Genomic DNA, 25935 nt, shown 5'->3' on the forward strand with positions numbered 1-25935 from the left:
TACCATGAAGTTCAATATACCATAAGGTTTAATATTAAAATAATTAGGATTACGGTTAAGATTGGGATAATTTAGTGTTTAGTAGTTTAGATACTAGCTCATTTAGGGAAATTATTGAGAAATTGGGGTCCACCATTTATAATCATAGTTTGGCATTTAGAATTAGGCATAGGGTAAAGATCTCATGGTATGGGTTTACACCATTAAATTAGAATTATGATTAGGATTATGGTATGTATTTTCTAGGAAATTTAATACATGAGTGTTTAACATTTATATTTAAATATTTAGGATTATGCTTGAGAATTTATGATTAAGGTTCAATATTAAAACAACTAGGATTTAACATAAATAAGATTGTGGTTTGGGTTAGGATTTAGGGTTATCCATTTAGAATTAGGGTAGAGTAAATTTTAAAATTAAATGATTGGGGCACAAAAAAAAAGATTTAGGATTACAGCTACTATTTCAAGACTTATAATGTTTAAGATTAGGCATTAGAACTTAGAATTATGGTTTAGGTTTTGATTTAGGATCGAAATGGATGATAATTTAAGGTTATAAAGTTTAACACTTATAATTCTAGTGTTTAAAAATTAGGATTAGAATTAGGGTTTATATTTTAGGATCATGTGCTTGCTTTAAGGATTGCGATTTTTAATTATGGTTAGGATTAAGATTACTTTTCATTATGGACCTATTGTTATGGTTACTTGGCTAGGGATCAAGTGTTAGGTTTAAGATTTGAAGTTACAATTATAACATTTACGATTAAGTTTATTAATGATTAGGGTTAGGTTTCTCAATTTTAATTATATAACTTGGTTAAAAATTTAATCAATGTTAGGGTTAGGCTTAGAATTATGGTGAGAGTGAGATTTTACACCAAGGTTAATACTATGTTTACGGTTAGTGTGTAGTTTTATTAAAAAAGATATGGTCATCAAATTATTGAAAATTTTGTTGTAAAATTTATCTAACTAAATAATGAAATGATAAATGGATATGATGGTCCAAATAATTTGGAGTAGAGGATTTAAAATTACATTTGATTTGGAAGGGAAAAATTACTTATTGAAAATCACAAATAGAATTTAAGAGCTCGTCTACATTTAAATGTCAGCTAAGGTTGTGTTAAGGATAAATGGTTATGTATGATTGTTTAGGATTAGAGATTTAGTTAATGTTAGGATTAAAGATTTGAGCTTATGATTAGAGTTACATGAATCTAGGGTTTAGAATTAAAATCATGGTTTTAAGGTAAGGAAGCACATTAAATACTTAGTTTTATGTTTAGGGTTTAGATTAAATTATTGTACAATTATGGTTAGGTTGAGGTTAGACTTAGGAATATAGTTAGTTTTACTTTTTTTGTTATATGGTTTACAAACTAATTTATAATTAATTACTATTTAGTTGAAATAAATCTAAAATATCAATGTAATTGCATGTTTAAACAATCTAATTTACATCTATCTAATCATTCAACATTGTAAGTTTTATTAAATACATCAAAACATCTAAAATAATAATTTTTAAATGAACATCTACAAAAAAAATTTGAAATGAACATATACGAAACTATTTAAATGAACAGATACAATAATCTAAAGATAAAACTATTAACAATAGAAATTTACAATTTTACATATTAAAAGTTAAAAAATAATAATAAATTGATGGAATTATAAAGCATAAAACTAAAAACAATGAAATAAACTAGTAGAAAACAAAGTAAAATACTTGGTACACTAAAAAAGAGCAACAAGGGGTTAGTGGAAATTCAAAAACAAGCTCTTGTTTCTATGCTAAAATCGAGCTCCCATTTTACACTCTAATAAAAATGACCAAAAACCCTCCAAAAAATGGGTTTTATAGTTTTTTGGAATTAGGTACCCAATTTTTTAAATGCACTTTGGGCACCAAATCCATATTCAAAAATCGGGTACCCAATTTTTTGAATATGGATCAGGTGCTTAAACCATAATGGGTACCTAATTTGTTAAAATTGGGTACCCATTGTTAGAAAGGTCTCATTCTGCAAAATTACGACCCAAGTTTGGGCTATTACCCCATGATTTTGATGGGCCTTCCCCTTGTGTACATCATGAGGAAGTGACAACTTCCAAATGGTTATAACTTGTACTTGTAAAAGTTATTGGAAGGTGGTGATCTTTCAATAGCTTGATATTCTATTATGACAAACATCAAGTATGATGTCTAAAAGATCACGATAGATGATAACTTGCATGGTGGATTAAGTTCCTTAAAAAAACCATAACCTTCTATTGTGATGGACATCTTATGATGTCTAAGAAGATCATAATAGATGATAAATTGCATGGTGGATTAAAATAATTAAACACACCATGGCCTTCTATTGCAATGGACATCTTATGATGTCTAAGATGGATCATGATAGATTATATCTTGTATGGTGGATTAAATTCCTTAAACATACCATGAATGTTTCCAAGGTAAGTTTTATTGAGGAAACATTATATATGGACACTTTTTGAGTACTTGATGAATATCACGTGATTTGATATCATAAGGCCATTACTCTTGATATCATGAGATGATATCTAAATGGTGGATATATTTTGATCAAATATATCCTTAAACTTGTGTTTCCTAATTTTACATTGAGGTAAGCTTGTGTGTATCCTCCCTAACTAAGAGGGAGTGTTGATGTTTGGTAGCTTTAGTCGGATGAACCTATGAGTCAAAACTAGTAAAGAAATGTGTGTGTGTGTGTGTGTGTGTGTGTGTGTGTGTGTGTGTACACACACACACAAACATAATTATAATTGTCATTTATATTAATCACATAATAATGAATAGATATTTCTCATTAAGGGACATATCTCTTCTTCAATTATTTTCAAAATAATTACAAGATATTGTTGCCTTTAAAAAACACATACCATATAGGTAATACTAATACATTTACAATGAACCTCCAAAATCAACAACTTGTTTGCATTTATTATTGGCCCTTATGTGATTTTATTACTTGTTCTTTTAATTTTTCCTTGGCTTTCTCATGTGTCAGGTGGGCTTTGGTGAGATTTGGTTACTTCAGTTATCGTCTTTGCTCTCTGTGATTTTGAATATGGGGAGTGATATGAATACAATTGAGCTTGAAAAAAATAATGAAAAATATAAAAATGACCTTATGATGATATTTTTCTACATAGGAGGAATTATCTCTTTCATGGAGAATATGACAAGAGAATATGAGAAGCAACAACCATTGTCTTTGCCTTTGAGTTCCACCCATGAGCAATGTCGCCTCCCTCTTTTCCAATCAAGAAGAAAGTGTTGTGTTAAGAACCCCTTCAAAAGCATTAAATCTAATGAGGTTTCCCCATGTCAAAGTCCCTTGAGAAAACCAAGAAGGAAAAGCCTAAGGACCTCACCCATGAACTTCAAACCCTCAAGAAATATAAGAAAATTATCTATATTGTTGACTCTAGAGTGGAAATTTGTAATACCCCGTATCATTATAGACTTAGAATCAATTGTAAGAACTTGATTAATGTATGTGTAAGGTGTTATGATACATATTATATGAATTATTAATGTGGCTACTAAAATATTTTAATTAGAGAAGTGGTTATAGTAAAATGAATGATATTTATTTGTAAATGACTTTCATACGCAAATGATTCTTAGTAAATGATGTTGGAATATGATATTGATCTAAAGTGTTGATCTATGATTCAATCAGGGATATACATTAAGGTTTATAGTTATATATTCATATTTTTGGGTTACTAATGTTTAATTTGAATTGTGCAAAGTATTATTATGAACAACTTCAAAGAATCTATGCCAACTCCTATAGAATAATCAAAGTCTACCTTAATGCAAAATTCTTGTAAAATCAGATGTAAACTAAAGTTGAACTTTTAAAGGGGTTAAAATGGACCCTAGAGTGCATTTTGAGTTAAAATAACCTAACCCACTTATACTACCTAGGGTTGGGGGTTAGTTGTAGCTCGAATCACAGTTAAAGCTTTCATTATGGCACCTCAAATGGGCCACTTCCCAAGGGTGACGAAATTAAGAAGTGGGAGACACACTCCATTCCTTCACCCCTTTTTAGGAGATGTGACATTTGAGTGGGAGACAATGGAGGACATAGAGCCTTTTTCCATCATTAAAATAATGGGGATGGAAAGAGAGTGTTAGGGTTTTAAGAAGAAGGTAGGAAGACATGGAAGGGGGGATTTTTTTTATCATTGTGGGAGAGAAAGAGAAGTGGTATGCAGAATAGGAGAAAGATGGAGAGGAAGAAGGAGATGGAGGAAGAGGAGGAATGGTTCTTGCATTTAAAGATGGAAAACTATTTTAAGGGAGGGCTCATGGAAAGATAAGTAACTTCTTTCATTTAGAGTACTTCTTAGTTATTGAGATGAAATATTGTTAAAGGAATTATCCCATAATGTTTTAGAGAGGATTGCATCCAAGTTCTCTTGGCTATAATGAGTTCTTTTTCTTGGGGGTATCTAGGGCTCAAGAAGCCTCATGATGCCATTAATTAGTAGGGTGGAAAATGAGCATTGTATGAGTATTTGCAGTTTCCTTTATTGTATCTTGCAAAGAAGTATAAGTGAAAGTTATAAAAGTAAAGTTTGCTTTTTGATTTAAGATTGTGTATGATTCTATGCATAGAAAACTATATGATCTTACATTTATGATGTATGAAAGGTTCCTATTTGAATACAAGAAAGAAATAGAAATGATGGCTTATTAAGATTTATATTTGAATGAATTCAAATGGTAACATAAACCTAATGTTCTTAGAGTTGAAATAAGTTAACAAAAGGTTATGTTAATCAATTTTTCATGTCCTTATAAGTGCAGATCTAATATTTGAAGTAGGAAGTAGTAATCAAAATCATGCCTGCCTTTAAAATCTATGTATTTTTTTGGTGAGAAAAAGTAGGCATGACAAAATTGTTAAAATTGCTCACCATTCCAATAGGCTTGCTAAGGAAAATGGGAAGCATGCCATCAAGGAGCTTAACATTAAGGAATTAGAGGAGATTGAATGTAGAGAAAAAGGCTCAAAGAAGGGTTCCTCCTACTAGGTCTCTAAAAGCCCCTTGAGTGTGATATGTCCCTTGCACCTTTAGTCAATTATGCACAAGTTGGTTGATGACAAGGATAACAAGCACGTGTTCAAATTCCTCATTGAGGAATGGACAAACATTGTTTTATCTAAGAGGTTTAGGAAGGATAACTGATCTTGGTTATGGGTGTCTTAATTTTTGGTAATTTTACTAGCCCTAGGAGTTGTTTTAATGATTTCTTTGCTAAATGAAATGCTAAGATTTATGCTTTTTTCCTTGCATGACATATTATCCTTACTAAAGTTAAGACTTACTATGATAGCTTTAGTTTAGATTATTATTGGTTATATATGACATAACTTTGTGGACTAGTGGTTTCAAAAAAAATGTTTTTGATAGAGGTAGATTTGGATTTTGTTTTTCTATTTCTTGTCAATCTTGCTATGATGTGGTTAACATGTTGGCAATCATTGTCTAGTGTGTTGTGAATTTATACCTCAGGCCAACACCCTTTTTGTTGTTGCTTTTTATCAAAAACCTTACTATCAAGTTCCTCTTCTAATTATGAATTGCTAAGAAATTTGCAAGTCACTTGCCATATAGTACAACAAATTGGACTTCAATTAGATGGAGAGTGGAGCACCCTACAAAAACTAATACAACTATTCATAATATATTGAATAACTGGTATACCCATTTATTCTTTCAAATTTTATTTTTTCTTTGTTTTTAATTTCAAGCATATTTTTTTTGGGTATGGTTTGAATTAACTCTATTTTATGAATAAGAATGGATTTTGATGAACCAAGAGATTTTAGTGACTTATTCATTCTTTACCATAGGCAATAATGTCACTTTCCATTATGGACCTATATCACCATTACTAGATCTCATAGGTCTTTATGTCTTGTTAGAGATCAATTAGGAATATAATATTTTGTTGTTGAAATATGATTTTTGTAAATGGCCTATATCTTGTTGCATTCCTTACTCTATAAAAGAAATGTCAAGGTCATAATATGTCTCTTCAAAAAAAAATGTTATCTGATAAATCATAGTAAAATATTGTTTTAAGCTTCTAGATGTTATAGTTTGATATTTTGATTTGTACAAACTTTTATGATACAATCATATTGATGAATCAAAAGAATGTTTCATTGTCATATATTATTGTCTCCAAACAAAATAAACATATATCAACTTTCTTTCAAGAAAGAACTAAATGTTTGAAATATAGATCAATGAGTTTGAGTCAAAAACTACAGAATTAAATTCTTATACTAATAACACAAGTTTGAAATAATTAGCAGTAAAGATTAAATTGTAGTTTGATACCAAAAAAAAATAATTGGTATCAAGACACTGTGTCTTTCTTATTAAAATTAAAATAGATGCAAGACACGGTGTCTTTCTTATTGTGTCTTTCTTATTTTCCTCTTTTCCGATCTTGACAAAACATAAAATATCATCGCCCACCAAAATGCAAGAATACAGTTACCTTAGAATTCGGATGAAGTTGGTGAGAGCGCGTTTTCTCCTACATATCAAGTCTCTCAATAATATGGACCAGCTCCTGTGTAAGCGCCCCATAACGCACCTAGGCTAATTCTAAAACGAATTACATGACATGGTTGAGATTTTCATATATATTTTAATTAAATATATCATATATGCGTTCTCAACTTCTCACAAGAAGATGAAATGGAATGGCTAAAAAGTGCAATAAAATGGTTGAATGGAATGACTATCGACTTCAGAAATTAAGCTTCTTAATGGTCAGACCAATCTGCTAAATAGGGTTGTATGGAATCCCTATCTTCTTTGGAAATTGAGATGTTTAATGGCAAGACCAAACAAGATGGCAAAGCCAATAGGGATGCAAACAATCACCAATGCTACAATTCCCACAAAGTCATGTCTCATCCCAAAGTGATTCTTTATGAATTCAGATACCATCACTTTCCCATCTGCTGTCTCCATCTCTGTATCCACATCTCCAAGCTGTGATGCAATTAGACCATAGAGTGTCCAGGAAACAGGTGACGCCCAGTTGTTCCATCTCCACCACACAGGCATTTTCTGGTTCAATTTTCAAAGGAAAACCACTTGATTGCATTAGGAATAATCATGATATGCTGTTAAACATGTAACATTTATTAAAACCGTGATATATAAAATTTGCCTCAACAAAAAAGCTTTCACATTTCCTTACAGGTCGAGGAATGACGAAGCCACAAAAAAGGTTCCATGTAGAATAAAATGCAGATGAAATGATTGCTGCAACATGGAAGTTTGGAGTTACGGCAACTATCACCATTCCAAAGAAGGTGAAGTATAGAAATGTGAAAAACATGAAAAAGAAGAACCAGAAAAACTTGATTGCTGTCCACTCAAATGCGATCATGGAATAGATCAAGAGGGCATAAACTACAGACTGCAGAAGAACATAAGGAATCTCAATTGCCACCTGCACAAACAACAAGAGGATCATTTAATTGAATTGATCTTTGGTAGTCGAACATCATTTAAGAAGAGAGATCGAATTTCCACAATCCATTACAATTACAGTGATTAGATTCTATATTAGATTGTGTTAAATTTTTATCATCAATGTTTCAAATCACACTATGTGATCTATCATCAAGATGAATGAGATCAAGAGGTAATAGATCACGTAGTGTGATTTGAAACATTGATGGTAATCATTTAAGAAAATGCCAGCAACATAAATTAAGAGTACCTGTCCAAAGGTGTAAGGGAATGCCGAGTACAATCCAGCAGCTCTTTCTCTATAGAACACAGTCCTTTCCACATCAACCACAGGTTGTACTTTGGATGAATTGCTTATTCCAAGAAAAAGTACAGAGCAGTACATTCCTCCCAAAATATTGAATAAATCTTGTTGCTTGTCTCTACGAAAGTAAATTGTGGAATGTTATAACAAAAATTATCAATGTATATTTATAGGTGGCAGCTGAATTGGAACATGTTGTAGTCTTGCAGAGAAACTCTGATAAATTAAATCAAAGGTGTAATAAATTAATGAAAAGCTGTAGTGCACAATCTGATGACTCCAGGTGCATATTGGAAAATCTAGACTGTTTTGGCAATGAGAAGAGCTTCTAACCTCTTTGTCCCAAGGTCCCAAAAGACGGTCCCAAACAGCAGGGCAAGTATTGTGCTGAAGAAAAGACGGACAACAACATAGTGTGGATTACGCCAGTATGACCAATATTGCTTCCAAAGGCATGCCATGCACTGAATTCGGAAAGACTGTGCGTACTGTGTTGGAAAATTTAGATCCTTTGAGCCTGAAGCAGGGGTGCTTAGTTCTTTAATGAGTTGTCGATTCCATCTACAAACAGAAAATACATTATGCAAAGGTGTGCCATTTGTTCATCCTTAAAGGAGTCCTATAAGTCTACTTCTAGTAAGGATGACTAAAGTTTTTCCTAAAGAACAGTTCAGACAAGTACATACTCATAAAGTGAAGATTTTCTGTAGATATCAGCAAAGTCTATGCCAAGACTTTGCTCAACAGATGTGGCACTGACTTCCAGCACCCATGTTGCTGGATTGTATTCTTCTGTAATTGGTGGAACACCTTTCACAGACTAATTTAATGACACAAAAAACAAACAACATTATTCCTTTCTGCTATGTGTTGACGATCACATGCACAATGTATTAATCAGGAGCTGTCCAAGAAGTGAATTGAAAGGCCAAATGTACCTCAAAATATTCAATAAGTTTATGAGTATGCTGACCCAATGGTCCCGCATAGATCATTTGACCGCCTCTTTTCATAAGTAGCAGCTGCAGTTCAGCAAGACAAATAAGTGAACTTTTACCATTAATTAGAATGGATCTACCTTATTTCAGATTTTTGAAGTCCAATTTCGCTTCTGGAAGCAAATAAGTTTATTGAATCCAGTATAAAATATCGTTACTTATGGTGTCCGTGACTCATGAAAATTCTTGAAGTTTACCTCATCAAAAGATTCAAAGATATCAATGCTGGGTTGGTGGATGGTACAGACAACAGTGCGACCTGTATCCACTGTGTTGCGCACAGTACGCATCACTATAGCTGCAGCACGGGCATCTAATCCTGAAGTTGGCTCATCCATGAAGATTATAGAAGGGTTAGCAACAAGTTCCACTGCAACGGTAAGTCTTTTCCTCTGTTCTGTAGAAAGGCCTGTCAAACCAGGAATCCCTACCAGAGCATTCCTTAGAGGGGTAAGCTCAACAAGGTCCATGACCTCTTGCACAAACATCTGTACTAATTGCAACAAAGACCAACAAAAGCACCTGCTTGCTTAGTTTCATTAAAAGGAAAAACTGTCTGTCCAAACAACTGCATGTAAAGAAAACAAACTTGAGGTCTCACCATTCTAGTTCTCTCATCAACATCTCGTTGAAGACGCAACCATGCAGAGTACACAAGTGATTCATATACTGTCACATTTGGGGAGTGGATGTCATTTTGTTCACAGTATCCTGAAATGCGAGCAAATGTTTCTTGCTTCTTTGGGTATCCTGAGATATTTATACTTCCTTCGATGTAACCTCCTGTTTTTCTTCCAGCCAAAACATCCATCAATGTGGTTTTTCCAGCTCCACTAACTCCAATCAAGGCTGTAAGCACCCCTGGCTTGAACGATCCACTTATGTCAGAAAGGAGTTGTAACCTGTTATGATCCACACCTTCATTTTTCATTTCCTGACACACGACTGGCTATCAGCTCTCAATTTCCAATTGGTGAGAAGCTAGGCATGTTAAACTATTGCAAAATAAATAAAATAAAATCAAACAAAATCTAGCGGCACCAACCTCTGGCAAGTCAACGTAATAGTTGATGTTTTCAAAAGCAAATGATAATGGCTGGAAAGGAAGAACCATTCCTTTTTTGTGAGATAACGAGGCTTGGAGATCAGAAATTTTTACGTCATGGGTAGAATGGACTTCAGAGGTTGAACGATCTCTTCTCTCTAGCGAGCAGCCATTGCCTGAAAAAATGTTAAAAATCTGTGAATGAACAGTTCTAACTTCTTTAGATAATCTTGGAGCTGTTCACTTCATATGGGTCATGACCTTTTCATTTGAGCATGTAAGAAACCTTTCTTTATACTATACTTTTCAGTTTATTTGTTATTTTTCTATTTGAGCAATATTATGCTTCCAGGTACACTTCAAAGGTCTTCATTAGCTCTCACTCTATTTTGTTTTGTTAGTGTTCTCTTGCTCAAGATATAGAGAAAATTCACAGTTGCATTCAACAAAATTATTTTCCATCACTAAATATACAATGGACAGTACTAAACAGAACTATTCTCAATTTCAAACATGTATAAGACTATCTGGGACAAGGCATTTTATCTTTTATGGTTGGCCCGCACATTCAAAAGCACTACATACATTTTAAGAAATCTCTTGACCTATCACTGGAACTTTCTAAACTTCATATATGTTTCAGTGCTTGGCCAGAAACAAATAAATGTCAGTTGAATTGTAGATTCAGACATTCACATCCAGTGAAAGGATTTCAGGAAATGTGTTGATTTATCACTGGTTAACTTGATAAACTTCATATATGTTCCTGTCCTTGGCTAGAACAAATAAATTCAGTAATGAGAAGTAGATTCAGACATTAACATACTTCAGGAAAGCTCACAAATTACCTATGAAATGTTTTCCAGATGCATCTACTGGTACAAGTTTTCCTCTGTTGGTACTTTCTCCAGTTCTGTTTGCATGTTTCTCTTCAATTACATCTTCGGATAGTACACTCTGTGGTTTTCCAAAAGCTGTAAATGGAAAGGGTTCTTACTTCAGTTAGATCTCCCATCCCACAGTAATAATAATAGAGAAAATTGTGGTGCAACTTAATAACATCACAGACTTACGGTTGAGGTAAGCTAAAGCCAAGGTGAACAGAACATTATAAATTATACAGAACCCAAACAGTGCTCCAATACCAATCCAATAAAATCTGGCTTCAGCAAATAAGCCACGACGTTCTATTATTGCATGTCCCAATGTCTTGTTTGAGGTAGTACTGCTGGGCTGCATATAAGTGGAATATTTAGATGAAATAATGTACATTACATGAGTAGTATTACTTGACTGCATGTAAGTGAAATATCTAAATGAAATTAAGCTAGCTACCAATGCTTGCCAACCTTTGATGATGAATGCAGAAATTCCTCACTTACTTTATTCCATCTCGGAGCCAAAAATTCATTTACAGCAAGGGCATTTTGGCCGTAAGACAGCGGGGAGCACCAATATGCCCAAATCCACCAGCTGGGTACATTCTCTGTTAAATAAAAAGGATAAAATCAAGCATTTCTATTATGGTTAATAAGTTAAAGATTGTTAAAATTCATATGCTTTAATTTGAATAACTGCATGCTTTTAATGCTGTGAAATGTAGACTATACCTCGAGAAAGCACAAATCCTCCAAGAACAAACACAAGAACTAAAGCAAATGATCCAAATGTTTGTGAGATGATCATACTCCGACCCAGTGATGCTATGAATTTGAAAAGCCCCAGTGCCATTTGATGGATCATAAAGAGGAGAAGTAATTGCCTGAAAAATCTGCAAAGAAAAGAAGCAATCTCTAAAGCAACCTTTGGCTGTTTGAATGTCACTCTAACTGTTTTTAGACATTTGGTATAAGTCGTGGAAATTTTTGTCCAGATTATAATATAGAAGAGACATGCTTATATGGGGTGATTTTATTCTTCTGTTTCCACTGATAGGCCAATAAGCTACATATCAAGCATAAAGAGGTAAAGTTTGATGTAAAAATCCCTGGGCAATAATAATGTAGGCTGTTTTTATGTTTGGGGAAAGAGTGCTTTATATTCAAAACCAAACAAGTTCAAATATCCATGCATGGTGCATTACTGTAATTTTCTGGAACTGTGAAACAAGAATGCTGATGATGCATTACAAACTACATTGTTCAAAGTCCTATCAAAGACGACTTAGTGACAGCTTGAACAAAAAAAGATTTTTAAATTTGTATAAGAGAATGCATGGTCGAGCTACAAATTGAGGTTGAAGAAAGAGATTAATTGTTTATCACTCTTAGAAAATGAAGTCTCATCAATACTTTATTGACTAGCTATTGCAGGTAGTACACGCTGGAAATCATATATTAGATCCATTTAATTTTGACTTAACAGTAGCTTGCATATATGTTGCTTTGTAGATGGAATTTATGTTGCCTTGCTTTAGCACTTCAACAGGTTGGTATTATAGTTTACCACCAAAGGCTGCAGTTCTTGTCCATGACAAGATCTAGATACCAATGACACCAGAACATTATTTTTTCCACTTACTGTAATGCTTAGATCAATAGATAAATCAGAACTGGTTTTCAATGTCTTAGCGGGCAAAATTGCCACCTTTGTAGCTGGAAATGGATTCTTCAGCTTTCATCATAGAATTGCAATTGTGGTTTGTCAATTTAGTACAAAAGGTGCAATAAAAACAGTCAACTTAGTTTCAATTACAAATTATTAGTTGGAGAGAGAATTTGTGGCAGATTGATTGGCGGTTTACATCACATAACTATGCATTCTGAGAGTTGCCTACCACTTAAGGGACATTAGGAACATCCTCTCATCCCCAAAATGCCCAAGGGAACAGGGACAAGGATTTGAGGCATGAGGTGGGCATGTCCTCCTGTAAGATTGTACACTGACTTAAACAACAGTAGAAAATGCAACAGACGATGACACATTACTTTTTCCCCTAAATTGGTTTGTTTTCCCTTCTCATTTGAATAAGCCAGAGAAAATGATTAGCGGATGGTCTAATGGTAAGGATGCAAAAAGAGGCATGGGTTGGTACATTTATTGAAACCAAGGTTGAAAGGAGGTGTGGGTTGAAAAAATCTTTTTGTTCAAATTGTTTCTTTAGCTGTCAAATGATTCTTTAGGCCCTTGATATGTGTGTTTCCTACAGAAATTTAGGAAGAAAAATATTCAAGAGGCGTTGCCTAAAGGTAGACCAATGTGGAGAGATATTTGATTCTTTAGGCCCTTCATATGTGTGTTTCCTAGAGAAATTTAGGAAGAAAAATATTCAAGAAGCATTACCTAAAGATAGACCAATGTGGAGAGATATTTGATTAAATGATTTTTGTTTGGTAATTTTAAATGCCAGGTTAAGGGCTCTTTGGTATATGGATTCATATGGAAAGCTTAGAGGATTGCAATTTTTTAAATAATAATCTTAATTATATTAAAAATTGCCCTTTCTGTTCCTTTCAGGTCACTTTGGTTTGTAGAGATTGATGATAAATCTCTTACCCTTCATAGAGGTTATTCTTCTATTAAACGGTTCAATAATGGTATTAGAGTGTTTGCCCATATTGAGTGACAATGGGTTTCTAATGTGGGATGCTATCAAGAGTGATTTTGGTGTTCTTGGTACACACAAATTTACATATTGTTTGATTATTGCCGCATGTGTACTGAGCAGATGGTATTAGATAATCGTTATAATTTGAGATTGTGGGAACAAAATTTATTGAGTTTGTGGTAAATAAGTTGTTAGGTGCAATAGTTAAGAATATCTATGATATATTCTCAAACATTAATGACTCCCATACTTCCTCAATTTCCTTTAGGGATTTGGTGATATTAAGTGGATATATAGGCTTGGCAATATTTGGTCCGGATTTATTTGACCTAAACAATTCTTTTGAAGATGGTTTCTAGTTAAGAAGAGGTTAGCAATTGGGAAATTATTGGTTCTAGTAATGTCGGTTGTCTTGTGAGTTGACATTGTGAATCTTTTAAGCATAATTTGATTGTCCTTTGGTAAGTCTGTTTGAGATTGTTCTATTTCTATTTGGTCCCTGTGGGCCGTTGTAAAATTTGTTTTATGGTGGGATGCTCCTTTTAGATGTTTCAAGTATTCTAGCTGTAGGCTTAGCAATCTGCTTTTGAGAGGTTGGTTGTTCCTATTTACTGAGATATCGCAGTTTTTGTCGACCAAAAGGAATCGTCACGCCTTTCAAGGAGTAAAAAGAAGATTTATGACATTTTCCTAAGAGTCACTGTACATGATCTACATCCAGGTGTCGGAAGAGGTTTATCTGTCAAAAGATAAGATCAAGAGGGCCGTTGTCAGCCATTTGGTTAATAAAAGAAATTCAAGTAAAGAGAAGAGGATTCATGTAAATATTAAATTGAGCAAAGAAACAGAACAAAGAAGATGAATACACAAACATAATATTTATCGTGGTTCGGCAAAACTTATCTACATTCACATTCGAGAAGGGAACTCTTTATTATGGAAACATCCGATACAATCTAGTCCAAGACAGCATACTTATATTTATACATTAGCATAAACTTTCAATTGAAGAGCCATGAGAAGATGAATAGACAGTGTGATCGTTGGGCTTCATATCCCAACAATTTAAACATCTTTTGGGTTGACAACATTGGGAGTTCCGATAATTTTACGTGGAATCCACAATAGGTTTAAAGGGTATAGAAGAACAACTCTGTAGCTGTAATTGCATCAATGGTTTTTCACCAGGAATGAAGACAACTATTTTGGAAAACTAGCTTACACAAAGACAATTATGCTAGCACTGGATCATAGGAAAATTACTGATCAAATTCACAGAATAGATTTCCATGGTCAGTAAGGTATTGGAAACTTCCAATTTAAAAAGGGCTTGTAATAGATGGATTTAGATTGGCTACATACAGAGTAGAACAGAATAGAAGCATATTCATTCTCCCATGTGGTTGGCCAATAAACGTATCTTCAAAGGTGTTTAAAGTGTTTATGTATCTAACCAGCCAGATTATGTACCACTAATGTTTCCAAGGGACATTCAAAATGCAAAGTTGCATGGATATGGATATGGATAGAAATACAAGTACGGTACTGAGTATGGAAACAACCATTTTTTAAGATCTCCAATATGGATATGACTAAATGTGACATTAATAAATATCACATACACACATATATATATTTTTTAATATGTGTCAATATTATTTATATCACATACACATATATTTAACATAATTTTCTAAGTTATTAGAGCTTTTCAATACTTAAAAAATAATATTGACACAAAAATGCTACATAAATATTTATAACTTAATTTAAAACTTCACAATATGCAAAAAGTGTAGAGTTGCATTAGAAGATAACCCAACAAAATGGGTTGCTGAATAGAAAAACATTTTATTTGTCTTTCTCATTTGGTGTGGGTTCCGTTTATACCATTTTTTTAAAACAATTGTATTAATAAAGTTTTTTAAGTAGGAGATAATTTCCATAGCTAGTCAAATTGTGATATGAATATCAGGATTTTAACTGTGTGATTTTGAGTCAAACTCGATGACCCATGTTTCATGAGTAGTGATTCAACATGAATCCATCTCTCATGCAAATGGGGTTGCAAGCTTTGGGTTTAACTATGGAGGAAACTCCGTAGTTAAGCGCGCTCAGGCTGGAGTAGTACTGGGATGGGTGACCTCCCGGGAAGTCCCGATGCTTCACCCCTGTGAGCATCACCTAGATCCAATGAGTGTTAGGTGTTCCATTTATTCTCATGAGAGATGGATTCATGTTGAATCACTACTCACGAAACATGGGTCATCGAGTTTGACTCAAAATCACACAATTAAAATCCTGATATTCATATCACAAAGTTTTTTAAGTTAAATTTGGGAAGTTTTACACATCTTAAAAAAATCAAATTACATAGTATTTGGCACACTTGGAAAATCAGCATTTTTTAGGCAAACATGGGTACAATAGTCTACATGTATCAAAACAGTCTCAAATACATTTTGAAATTGGATATAGGGATACGTGCACCCAAGAAAAGATAGAGGAGTTTCTTCTGATAACTCTGTCAAAATGTTCTCCAAAAGCATAGGAATGTGGTTGTTTAAGAAGTACTGATTTATATATAGAACTAGTAAATTTTTAACAAACATTTCATTTTAAAGGGTATAGTCCAAGAAGGCTGGTTGATAACTATTGGTTCAATTTACACAAACATCATGAAACTGCACCCTAATATCTAATATATTAGTATTGAGATTAGAAAGGTTTTCTACCTTATTGGGGGCTCATTTCTTTTACTTAATTATCAGATGAAATTGTTGAAACTAAGATGCCTAATTGAAATGGCAATATTGAATTGCAGGTGAAGACTTAGAAGATGTAGACATTCACCAATTCTTGAGTACCTCTTCAAGGGGATGCAATTATTTTTATTGCGGATAGTCAGTTTGGTCTGAGATGAATATGTCAAGTGATAAGCAATGTGATTCCAACTAACTTCAGGATAGATCATAAGAAAAATTGAGGTGCATTTTCTTATTTAAATAGGTGTACGCCAAATAAACATAAGAACTTGTACTGAACATAACATTTTTATGGGCATTAGAAACATTATTCTAGTCAAGGATCCCATTGAAATGCTTTGTTGGTTTTGAAGATTTCATTAGAAAGGCGAGCTATAGCAAAATAGTAATTGACAGAATTTTAAAGGACTTTCAAACTATTCAAGAAGTTTTTAACAACAATCACATTGTTGGTGCAGGCAATTCTCTAAGGGCCCTAACTTTTATGGCAGCCACATGAAGCCTTCAAGATTCAACAGTAAATCCAAATAATGAACTGGTTCATTTTTTCCAAATATGAAAAGCATGTCTCCAACTAGGGAAGATGATATCAAAGTAATTGAGGATGACATGTGTAATTATGTTATACAATCTTATAAACACAATCTTTTCATGGTTAGTGCATTGACATGGTTAGTTTTGTAAGATATTTATCACACATCAAGAAGCCATGTGAAAACTTCATGGCATTCCAAAACAAACAGTTTGTGAATTTTTTGGTCCATTGTAGCTGTTCAAGAGACTGCCAATTCGATGAAGTTAATATTTTATTCTTACAGCAATTTGCTGAGGACTCCATCATTAATTCAAATCACCACTTGTCTAGCTTCCTAGTTTTTATTAAAAAGATCCTTTAACTGATAGGTTCATACAAGTTAATTCAGTTGTTTTAATTTTATAAAGGATGAGTTAGCGCCAAAAAGTAAAATTGCTTTCTCAAAGCACATGAAAACGCTTACAGACAGAATAGAACGAAATGAGCTTGCACTAAGATGTACTTGGAAAAACCAGGAAACTTAAACAAGAATCTAGCAAGTGTCTGAACAGAGATTGTGCCTCTACCTAACAAAATGAAACATGTTCGCATCAATATAAAAGATTATAGGTCTCTTTCTTCATCTCACACGTTGCCAAGTATGTAACTCAAGAGGAACTATTAATATGCAACAGTTACAAAATCCAAATATCACCAACTAGACAGGACATGTATTCAAGTAGATGCCAGCTAACAGAAAAGAATGTTATTATAATGAAGGACAAGGTAAACTACAAAATTTCATAATTATTACCTACGCATGGAATAGTAGGATTTGTTTTTTGATGTGTGACTTAGCTTAAATAAGAGCAGGGGTCACATGCTTATGGAATTGGTAAACAGTAAGTAGATGCATGGAATTAGGCTGCAAAAATAGATTGCATCCTTGCAAATTATATGCCAGTCTCAGCCCACTTTTTGTTCTATACATTTCTGTAAATCATTGCGAAGATAGTTACTTAGTGCTATGTTAGTATTAAGAAAACCATAAACTTATAAGTGGATAAGCTTAAGTAATTCAGAGATCTAACAATTCTGTCTCTGTCTCTTACCTATATATGGAATGTTGGTGGTCAAAAGAATCACTGCAACAAACTGCTATGGAAGTAGTGACTAATTTTTCAAGAAACTCTTATGATTTAAATCATTATCTCTCTTATTCTTCCTCCCATATCTATGAACTCCGAAGCAGTCTTATTCATAAAGAACTATCAAACCTGTTGTAATTACATTCCTATACATTCAGTGTTGCCTACGAAGCGAAAATACAGATTTACAAGAGTTACCTCTCAGCTTCTGGTGCAAGGCCAATACCATAGTATGTAACAGAAGAAAAAATCAATGCTTCTAAAAAAGATAGTGGGATCTTCACTATCCATGCTGGCAATGCATAAGCCCAAGCTGGATAGAATAGAAGGTCTCTTTGCTTGTAGAAAACTGGAAGGCGGGCAACTGTCATTGAGATTTCTGGTATTCCATTAAACATCATATGAATTAGACCATAGAACAAAGCTCCCATGTAGACGTTTCCATCTGTGATGCTCCGCTGATGCATTTCCGTGCGCAAAAAAAGAGTCATTGCAATTGCCCCAACAACTGCAATCTGTATTATCTGTTTGTCAGCATTCATTTCCTTTCTTTGATAAGATAAATAAAAGAAATTCTAGAGCTCTTCAAATTTGGGATCCTAGCAACTCGCCTGTCCTGTTTTAAATATGTAAACAAAAGAGTTTCTCTTCATAAGCAGCACTTCTCGAGAGAAGCAAGCTTTGAGCATGTTCATTCTACTAACACCATACTTGGTAGTTATCAGAGCAGCAGGATGGTTCAATGTTCTGTCATATGAATGTGATAACTCTTCTGTGAGACGCTTGCCTACGTGAAACGACTTGAAAGCCTCTGCAAATTTCTCGACAGGTATGAAGTGATATGACTGACTTCTATCCGCCCAATATTGCTCTTGATCTTTTCTTGAGGTCACCTGTTAAATGGAAGCAGCTCAACAGAACAACATAGTTAATAAATGAGATATCACTGAAAACTTCTATAAAAATAGTTGAGCTATAAAATCTGGTCACTATTGACACGTACATAAATAGTGAAAAGGGCACTATCATGACATTTGTCCTAATGAAAATTGCGTACAAGGTCCATTCTAGCTAGAATAATGGCAAGTTCAATTTTTAGGTCACTAGCAAGCAAGGCACACATATGGTAATATGAAACCCCTCTTCAGAATTCCTCAAGGAGATTCCACATTATGCTTAAGTTTCAGGTTCCCAGCTTGTGACCCTATGCCTAAGGTCAGTAGTAAATTTGAACTTGCCAATCGTGTGTGAAAATGAAATGAATCTTTACGCATTGAAGTTGACCCCTAATTATCACCAAGTCCTGCATAATAAATCAAAAAACATACTTCTTGCAAGAAATCGGCTACCCCTTTTCTATCTGGGCATTTGAAACCCATGGACTCAAAAAATTCAAGCACATATTCGCGAGGTCCTTGATACACAATCTCTCCTTCAGACAATAAGAGGATGTCATCAAATAGTTCGTATGTTGCAGGCGCAGGTTGCAGAAGAGATATCAATATTGTGCCATCCAGGACATGGACTACCTGGCGCAGACATTTAACTATCTGATAAGTTGTAGCGCTATCCAATCCTGTTGATATTTCATCCATAAAAAGAGCTTTTGGACGAGCAACTAGCATTTCCCCTGCAGTAAATGTTCCATAACAATCACAAAGTTGACATGTTTCAATAGTGAAAATTCAAATTTAATTGTTTTCATACATAAGATTTTCAAAGAATTTTCTCGGGACATCACACCTGTAGTGACTCTTTTCTTTTGACCTCCAGAGACTCCACGACGCATTTGATTTCCTATCATTGTGTCAGCACAAATGTCCAGTCCCAGAACCTACAACACATAAGGGCCTGGTTAACTAGCTGAATAATCTAAATATTCAAAACATTGGAATAATTTGAACCTCTTGATATAGAACTATTGAAAACAAACCTTCAACACATAATCTGTGACAAGGCTAGTCTTCTGGCCTTCAATTGCTGTTTCCTGTAGCCATTTTGCAGCTTTCAGTGAGCAATAAGTGGCTGAGAACATAAAGCAAAGAATTCACTGACTTTTAATAAGACCAACCCTCTGGGAGAAGTACTTACCTTCATAAAGATGTCTATATCGGGATCTGGTTTGATGCCTGCTTCCTTCTCACGTCTCGAAAGTTCTTGCAGTAGGTCTGCAAGCAACACATATATCAGTATGGACTACGGTCATAAGATTGAGAAATACACAATGCATGCACAAAATCCCACCATATCTTGACCCAACTCCTTGACACTGGCCAGAGAAATCCAGTGTTTCCCTTACAGTCATTTCCGCATTATGCAAATCTCGCTGGCTAATGTAAGCGGCTGTTCTTTGTGGGACGAACTCTGTTAACGAGTGCCCATTGTAGGTCACATTTCCGGCCATCTGTAGAAATGCATGTGATCACATTAGAGCTTTCTCTGTAAGAAATAGGTAATAAGAAATAAGTTGTTGTCATCACCAACATCAGCCTAAAGACAACAAATTTATGCAAACATTTGAACAGGCATGAACAAGCTCAGCTTCCTTAAACAACAAATACTGTGGGTATAATAAAATAAGTAGAACTTCAAGCTACCCTGAGACTGCGGTCAGCTCTTCCAGCCAGAGCTGTTAGCAGTGTAGTCTTCCCGGATCCAGGTGGACCAAGAAGAAGCATCATCCTGAATGGTTCAATGAAAAGTCAATTACCAAGACCAAAAAAGAACCGCCGCTCTCCATTTATATGTTATGGATTTCTTCACAATCATATATGGTGGAATATGGCGGAATAAGCTTACCTTGAAGGTTTAATGATGCCACTTACGTCATGAAGGACAGTATGAGTTGTCCTCTTTGAGCGCAATATGTGCAGGGAGTTTAGAAACCCCTGAATCAACAACATTTCTTAAATTGAAAGCTCCTCAAATTCAATTACATTCTCATTCCACTACAAAATGCTGTAAACAAAATCAGATTTGGGCTTTCAGTTTACCTCAACCAAGTTTGCGGTGAAATTAACAAGGGTAGGAAGAGCTCTGCTTCCAACATGCACATCAGCATTGATAGTCAAGTGGTCGAACCGAACTTCTATGGTTGGCAACTCAATCCCCACTCTGTAATTTACACCCATGTTCATTATCAGCGCCCTGCTCTGTTTTAAATATCAGTGGTGCAAAAAGATTTGAGTTTTTATTTTACCTCTCTAGCCTTTCTCTGAATTTGGAAAGAAAGCGCTCGTTGTCAACTTCAGCAACCTGCAGAACTCTTTGAATGAATTTCTTCCGCGTTTCAGCAGAAAGTGTTGTGACATCAACATGCTGGTATTTGAAACTCCCAGTTGCTGCAACTTCACTGAGAACAGACTTCCTGAGACGATCATAAGTAGGGAGTTTTTCAAGAGCAGCCCATTTGAGATCCTTTTCATCACTGCCACTGCTTGTGAATGATCTGGACAGAGCATTGCATTCACCATTCTCATTCCATGCATTGCTTGGTTCTTCCAAATCCAATGACACGGCCATCTTGGAGGCAGAAACAGAATCGCCCCGCTTGTGAAAACTCCACATTTAAAGCTCGACGCATGATGCAGTGTGTCATCTACGTAAGCCGCCATGTTCAAATCTTAGTTAATGCATGCAAACGCCGATAAACAATGAAATGCAATTCACAAGGAAAATATACTGAGATGCCTCAACGATTTCCTTATGTTTGACCTTTTTTGTTTATTGAAACTTAAACTCGTGTTCTATTTGTTTATTTATTGAAATTCAAAATCACCTTTTTATATTTATTGAAATTCAAAAGCACTTTTTGTTTGTCCATTTAGTTATTACTTATCTTGATTCGCTAATCTGTAAAACGTTTTCCGGAATCGCGAATCAACTGATCCTGTCGGCTTTTACTTATTGCGTGCACGCGATCTTGGCATTGCTACATTTTAATTAGAGAAGCCGTGATTTAGTGAAGTTCATATCTAGAATTATGAATTAATATTGTCAAATGAAAAAACATTTCCCGCCACTAATTGTCGGTGTAAAGAATTACACTCTAACCACTAGCTAAAGAATAGGGTTAAAATATAGTTAAAAGTTTTTAAGGGGAAGGCAGTTTTCTTAGTGGCACACGAGGGGATCATATTAATTTTCTAATTATACATTTGACTAAATTAAATTTATTAAAAATATATAACAAAATAACAATTTATATTTATAAAGTTATAATAAATACAATTAATTGTAACGGCAAATACATGATGTGAAACTTGTTAGAAAAAGAGTTATGTGGCTTTGAACTAATGTATGAAATAAAATTTTGATTAAATTCATATAATTGACTACCAAATATATATTTCTATAAAAATCAAAAGTAAAAAATAATTATTTATATCACTATAAAAATAATATTTCAAAAAATAATGTAAATATTATTTTAGCATTTCTTGTATAGAAATATAAAGACATGCTAATTAAAAATAAATTTATAAAGATATGCTAATTAAACATAAATTACACACTTATTTTTATTTTTTAGTATTTTCAATCACATTCTTCTCAAATATTAATTAGATTTTTAATCTATCTAAATAGCAAATAGAAGTTAATGAATAGATTCCCCATTACACTTTAATATAATTTATTTATAAAAAAACTTTATTTCTTACTATATTATTTTTACTCTTTTAGATTTAATTCATAGAAAGTTAATTATGATAAACATAAAGTAAATTTTTTTTTTTACTATAAAAGTAAAATAATTATTATTAAAAATCATTATTTTTATAGTGCGCTATATTTGCTTACTATATTGTTTTAGTCTGCATTTAATTCATAAACAAATAATTACAATATGCATATTAAAACAATTTAATATTATTTTTTGAATTAATTTTATTCTAGATTTTCAATTTCTTGTGAACAAGGAATGTTTATCACAATTAAACTACTTCTATTTTCTTGTTAATATTTTTATATTGATTATAAGAAACTTCATAGAATTTAATTTAAAAATAAGAAAATCTAAAACTGTTGAGATAATGGGTGTTGCACACATTGCATAATATTGTTATTTTATTATTTTATTTTTATTATGTAATATTGTGCCTAGATGGACGTGCAACATGTAAAGATTCCCATGGAATATTCTTGATGAGTTGTATTGTAATATTGTAAAAATATTTGATGTAATTATTTAATATTGGGGGAAAAGAATTAAATGCCCAATATTAAATGTGGGGTCAGTGGGTTAGGTAGCACATAGTTTTAGCACATGGTTTATGTAATACCACTTGGTGGTTTTGTGGGACTTGCTACTATATAAGCAGCCACAAGGGTAGTTGTTGTATAGAGAGAGAGAAAAAAAAGAAAAAAGAGAGTGACAAGGAGAAGACAAAAGGCAAGAGTCGAGCAGGACAAGGCTTGACAGGTTAGCCCAGGGAGCGTTTGTGAAGGTTGAAAGCATGGCATGGGATGTGTGGATTCATGCTTGTTCACATAGTTTGCTCGGTTGTGGCTATGGCCATGAAGGCTTCCATGGTTGTATGGCAATGGTTTTTATTACTGAATAATACATGGTGATGGATGCTTTTGGAGGCTGGATTTTTTCCCTCAATGAGGGTTTCCCAAGGTATATCTTGTGTCACAATTTTGTGGGTATGTAGTCTATTCTCTTGCATGTGGATTTTAATTCCGTGTTTATTTCAGATCTATGATGGGTTATGTGGAAACGGTTATATTCTTTATTGCCAAGTTTCCTTACAAGTGGTATCAGAGCTATGGTTTTATTGTTTGTAACCCTAGATTGAATCCATGGGAATGCATGAGAGGATAAAAGAAAAGGGCAAGATATATGAATGATTTATTGCAGATTTAAGGACTTTGGATTTGTTATTATGATGGGATGTTAAAATATTTGGGCATGGGAAATTGTTGGACAAAAAGATTTTTCGGATGTTTCATATAAATGAGGGTTTTGGGGGGTAGCTTGCAGAAATGACCTCCTGGGTAAAAACAGACCTCACCATTGGATCCGAGTCAACATTTCCATAAATTTTGATATATAATATGCCCTAGTTTGGCCATGTTCAGAGGAAATGAAAGAGTTTTTTGGTTTCAGCCCATGATGGCCGTCAAATTTAATCCCGTCGAAATTTTCGTCACTGAAAAAAAAATTAAAAATGAAAAATCGTACTGAAAATGGTAAAAAGACAGTTTTAGTAAAATGGCCATAACTTTCTCTCAGAATATCGAATTTCAGAGTTCTTATAGGCGTTGGAAAGCTAATTTAGAGCACTACAAGATGGTGTAGGTTTGGTTCTATAATTTTGAAATTTTGTCAGGTTTTAAGAGCCCTAAAGTCAGATGTTGTTTATTTTGAGCACGAATTGGGGCATAACTTGGGCATACGGAGTCGGATTTTGGACTTCAAGTAGTCAACGGAAAGCTCTTAGAGAGCTCTACACATTGGTTCAGATTTGGTGCAGGTTTGGCATGATTTATTTGTTGATATATTGATCTGAACAGTTTATAGGTATATTTTGACTATGGTAACATTGTGAGTTTATGGCATTGGAAATTTAAGTTTTGATGTCATTGTATACTCAAGTTTGGTCTCATGATGATATGGTTATCAGTGTTTGGTTTGGATATGCATGATGACTTGTTGGGTCTACAAGTTGTGCAGTGTTGTAAGCGGTCTATACTTACAGGTTGCATTTATAGCTTGGTTATGGGTTGTCTTTGCCCATTGATCTTTCATTATTGATGCATATTCAGATTGGTGGCTTGGATTTGGGTTGTTTATGCCCTAAGTCACATGATTTACTATTTTTTTCATGTAGAAGGGATGAGATGTTGTTACCAGGTATAGTCATGGCAGAGGATTGTGGTTGACTATGCTGACAGGTTGGACATATTGAGAACCAGATGCTCGGTTCATGGATGTGATCATGGTGCCATGGATTTTGGCATGACATGATTGGATATAAAGGTACATCCTTGATGTTCATTAGCTTGGATTTTCTGATTTGGTTATGGTGTTATATCTTCTTGGTTGAGGATCATGGTTATTTGGTTTTCTTTTAAGGAGCTCATGATGTGCACTTTGAGTTCTTTGATGGTTTGATGCCTTGGTTGATTCTCATGGTTAGAGGATGGTTATTTTTTCATCATGATGTCATGGATAGCTTGGATACACGGTTTAGTGGGAGCTTGTGATAGTGATGGGGTGACAGTGCAGGATTAGTTCCTGGTTTGATTTGGATCTTCATATAGGAGATGGATTTTATGATGCCATAGGTGACTTGGTACCACGGTTGAGTGGGAGTTGTTGGCATTGATATATTTATTGAGTGTTTGCAGATGTTGGAGGTTTGTCTTAGATCCTATTGCTGCAGAAGCGTCTTTGACATTTACATAGTGCACTTGTTATCTTCATGGTGTTTGAAGATGGTTAGATCTTGAGGACTCATGGAGTTCTTGGTTATCTTCATGGTGTATGGAGATGGTTCTTCCTGGTATGTGGAGATGGTTTTCTTCATGGTTTGTGGAGATGGTTGCATGTTGAGGACTCACAGGGTTCTTGGTAAAGGTGTGGTTTATGTTTTTTATTTGACATGTTATCCTTGATGTGAGGATGGTTTCATTATTATGTCATGGTATACTCTTGATACGCGTTTAGAGTTGTGACATGTTATGGTGTGTTCATATGGAGCATGTTATCTCTTTAGTTGAGATGGTAAGATCATGTTGTCATGTTTATGTTCCTGAGGCCATGGTTGGAACTTTGACATTGATCTTGGTTTAGTTTCTTGGTATTGAGTTCACTGATCATAAGCTGGATACTTCATGATATTGCTATGTTGCATTTGGAGTTGGCATAGATTGATTGGTTACAGGTGCTCATTGATACTTAGAGATGGTGATGATGCTGATTTCTCTTGGATTAGAGAAGTATTTGTTGGGACGGTTGATGGTTTCAGTAGGAAGTCTAAGGGGCAGTCACCTGATATGGACTTGAGAGGAGATTGTTCTTAGATGAGTCTTGGT

At 34.1% G+C, this 25935-nt stretch overlaps 1 protein-coding gene and 1 long non-coding RNA gene across 12 annotated transcripts; one reads left to right on the top strand and one right to left on the bottom strand.

Moving 5' to 3' along the window:
• Positions 1–6377: 6377 nt before the first annotated feature.
• Positions 6378–21414, bottom strand: LOC149552212 (ABC transporter G family member 39-like). 11 transcript variants are annotated; one of them, XM_089787711.1, is made up of 24 exons: positions 21092–21414; positions 20886–21006; positions 20692–20780; positions 20490–20574; positions 20137–20296; positions 19984–20060; positions 19826–19879; positions 19636–19726; positions 19221–19522; positions 18504–18785; positions 18091–18407; positions 11529–11689; positions 11301–11404; positions 10992–11151; positions 10767–10892; positions 9919–10094; positions 9475–9807; positions 9071–9361; positions 8814–8897; positions 8562–8695; positions 8209–8436; positions 7822–7993; positions 7294–7548; positions 6378–7160 (listed from the first exon to the last, which is right to left on the bottom strand). In XM_089787711.1, exons 1-24 carry the CDS (start codon positions 21412–21414, stop codon positions 6894–6896), a joined length of 4392 nt encoding a protein of 1463 aa, XP_089643837.1. In that variant the 3' UTR covers positions 6378–6893. The 11 variants fall into 11 exon arrangements, with proteins under 11 accessions (XP_089643837.1, XP_089643838.1, XP_089643840.1 ...); XM_089787712.1 differs by having other exon boundaries at positions 6524–7160; positions 9919–10074; positions 10801–10892; XM_089787714.1 differs by lacking the exons at positions 20137–20296; positions 20490–20574; positions 20692–20780; positions 20886–21006; positions 21092–21414 and adding an exon at positions 10180–10220 and having other exon boundaries at positions 6524–7160; positions 9919–10069; positions 10795–10892; positions 19984–20004.
• On the top strand, positions 15823–17051 carry LOC149552213 (uncharacterized). Its single transcript, XR_016352877.1, has 2 exons — positions 15823–16452; positions 16689–17051. It is a non-coding gene; the product is annotated as an uncharacterized LOC149552213 (long non-coding RNA).
• Positions 21415–25935: the final 4521 nt, after the last annotated feature.

Source organism: Cupressus sempervirens, chromosome 6 (genome assembly GCF_028749045.1).
Source record: "Cupressus sempervirens isolate cs-2001-9-10 chromosome 6, ASM2874904v1, whole genome shotgun sequence".
NCBI lineage: Eukaryota > Viridiplantae > Streptophyta > Pinopsida > Cupressales > Cupressaceae > Cupressus > Cupressus sempervirens.

Coding starts and splice junctions, on each gene's coding strand:
- LOC149552212 (XM_089787711.1), bottom strand. CDS start 21,414: ATGGCCGTGTCATTGGATTTGGAAGAACCAAGCAATGCATGGAATGAG. Junction 20,781..20,885: donor TCACCGCAAACTTGGTTGAG/GTAAACTGAAAG, acceptor TTGTTGATTCAG/GGGTTTCTAAACTCCCTGCA. Junction 19,880..19,983: donor ATATAGACATCTTTATGAAG/GTAAGTACTTCT, acceptor AAATGGCTACAG/GAAACAGCAATTGAAGGCCA.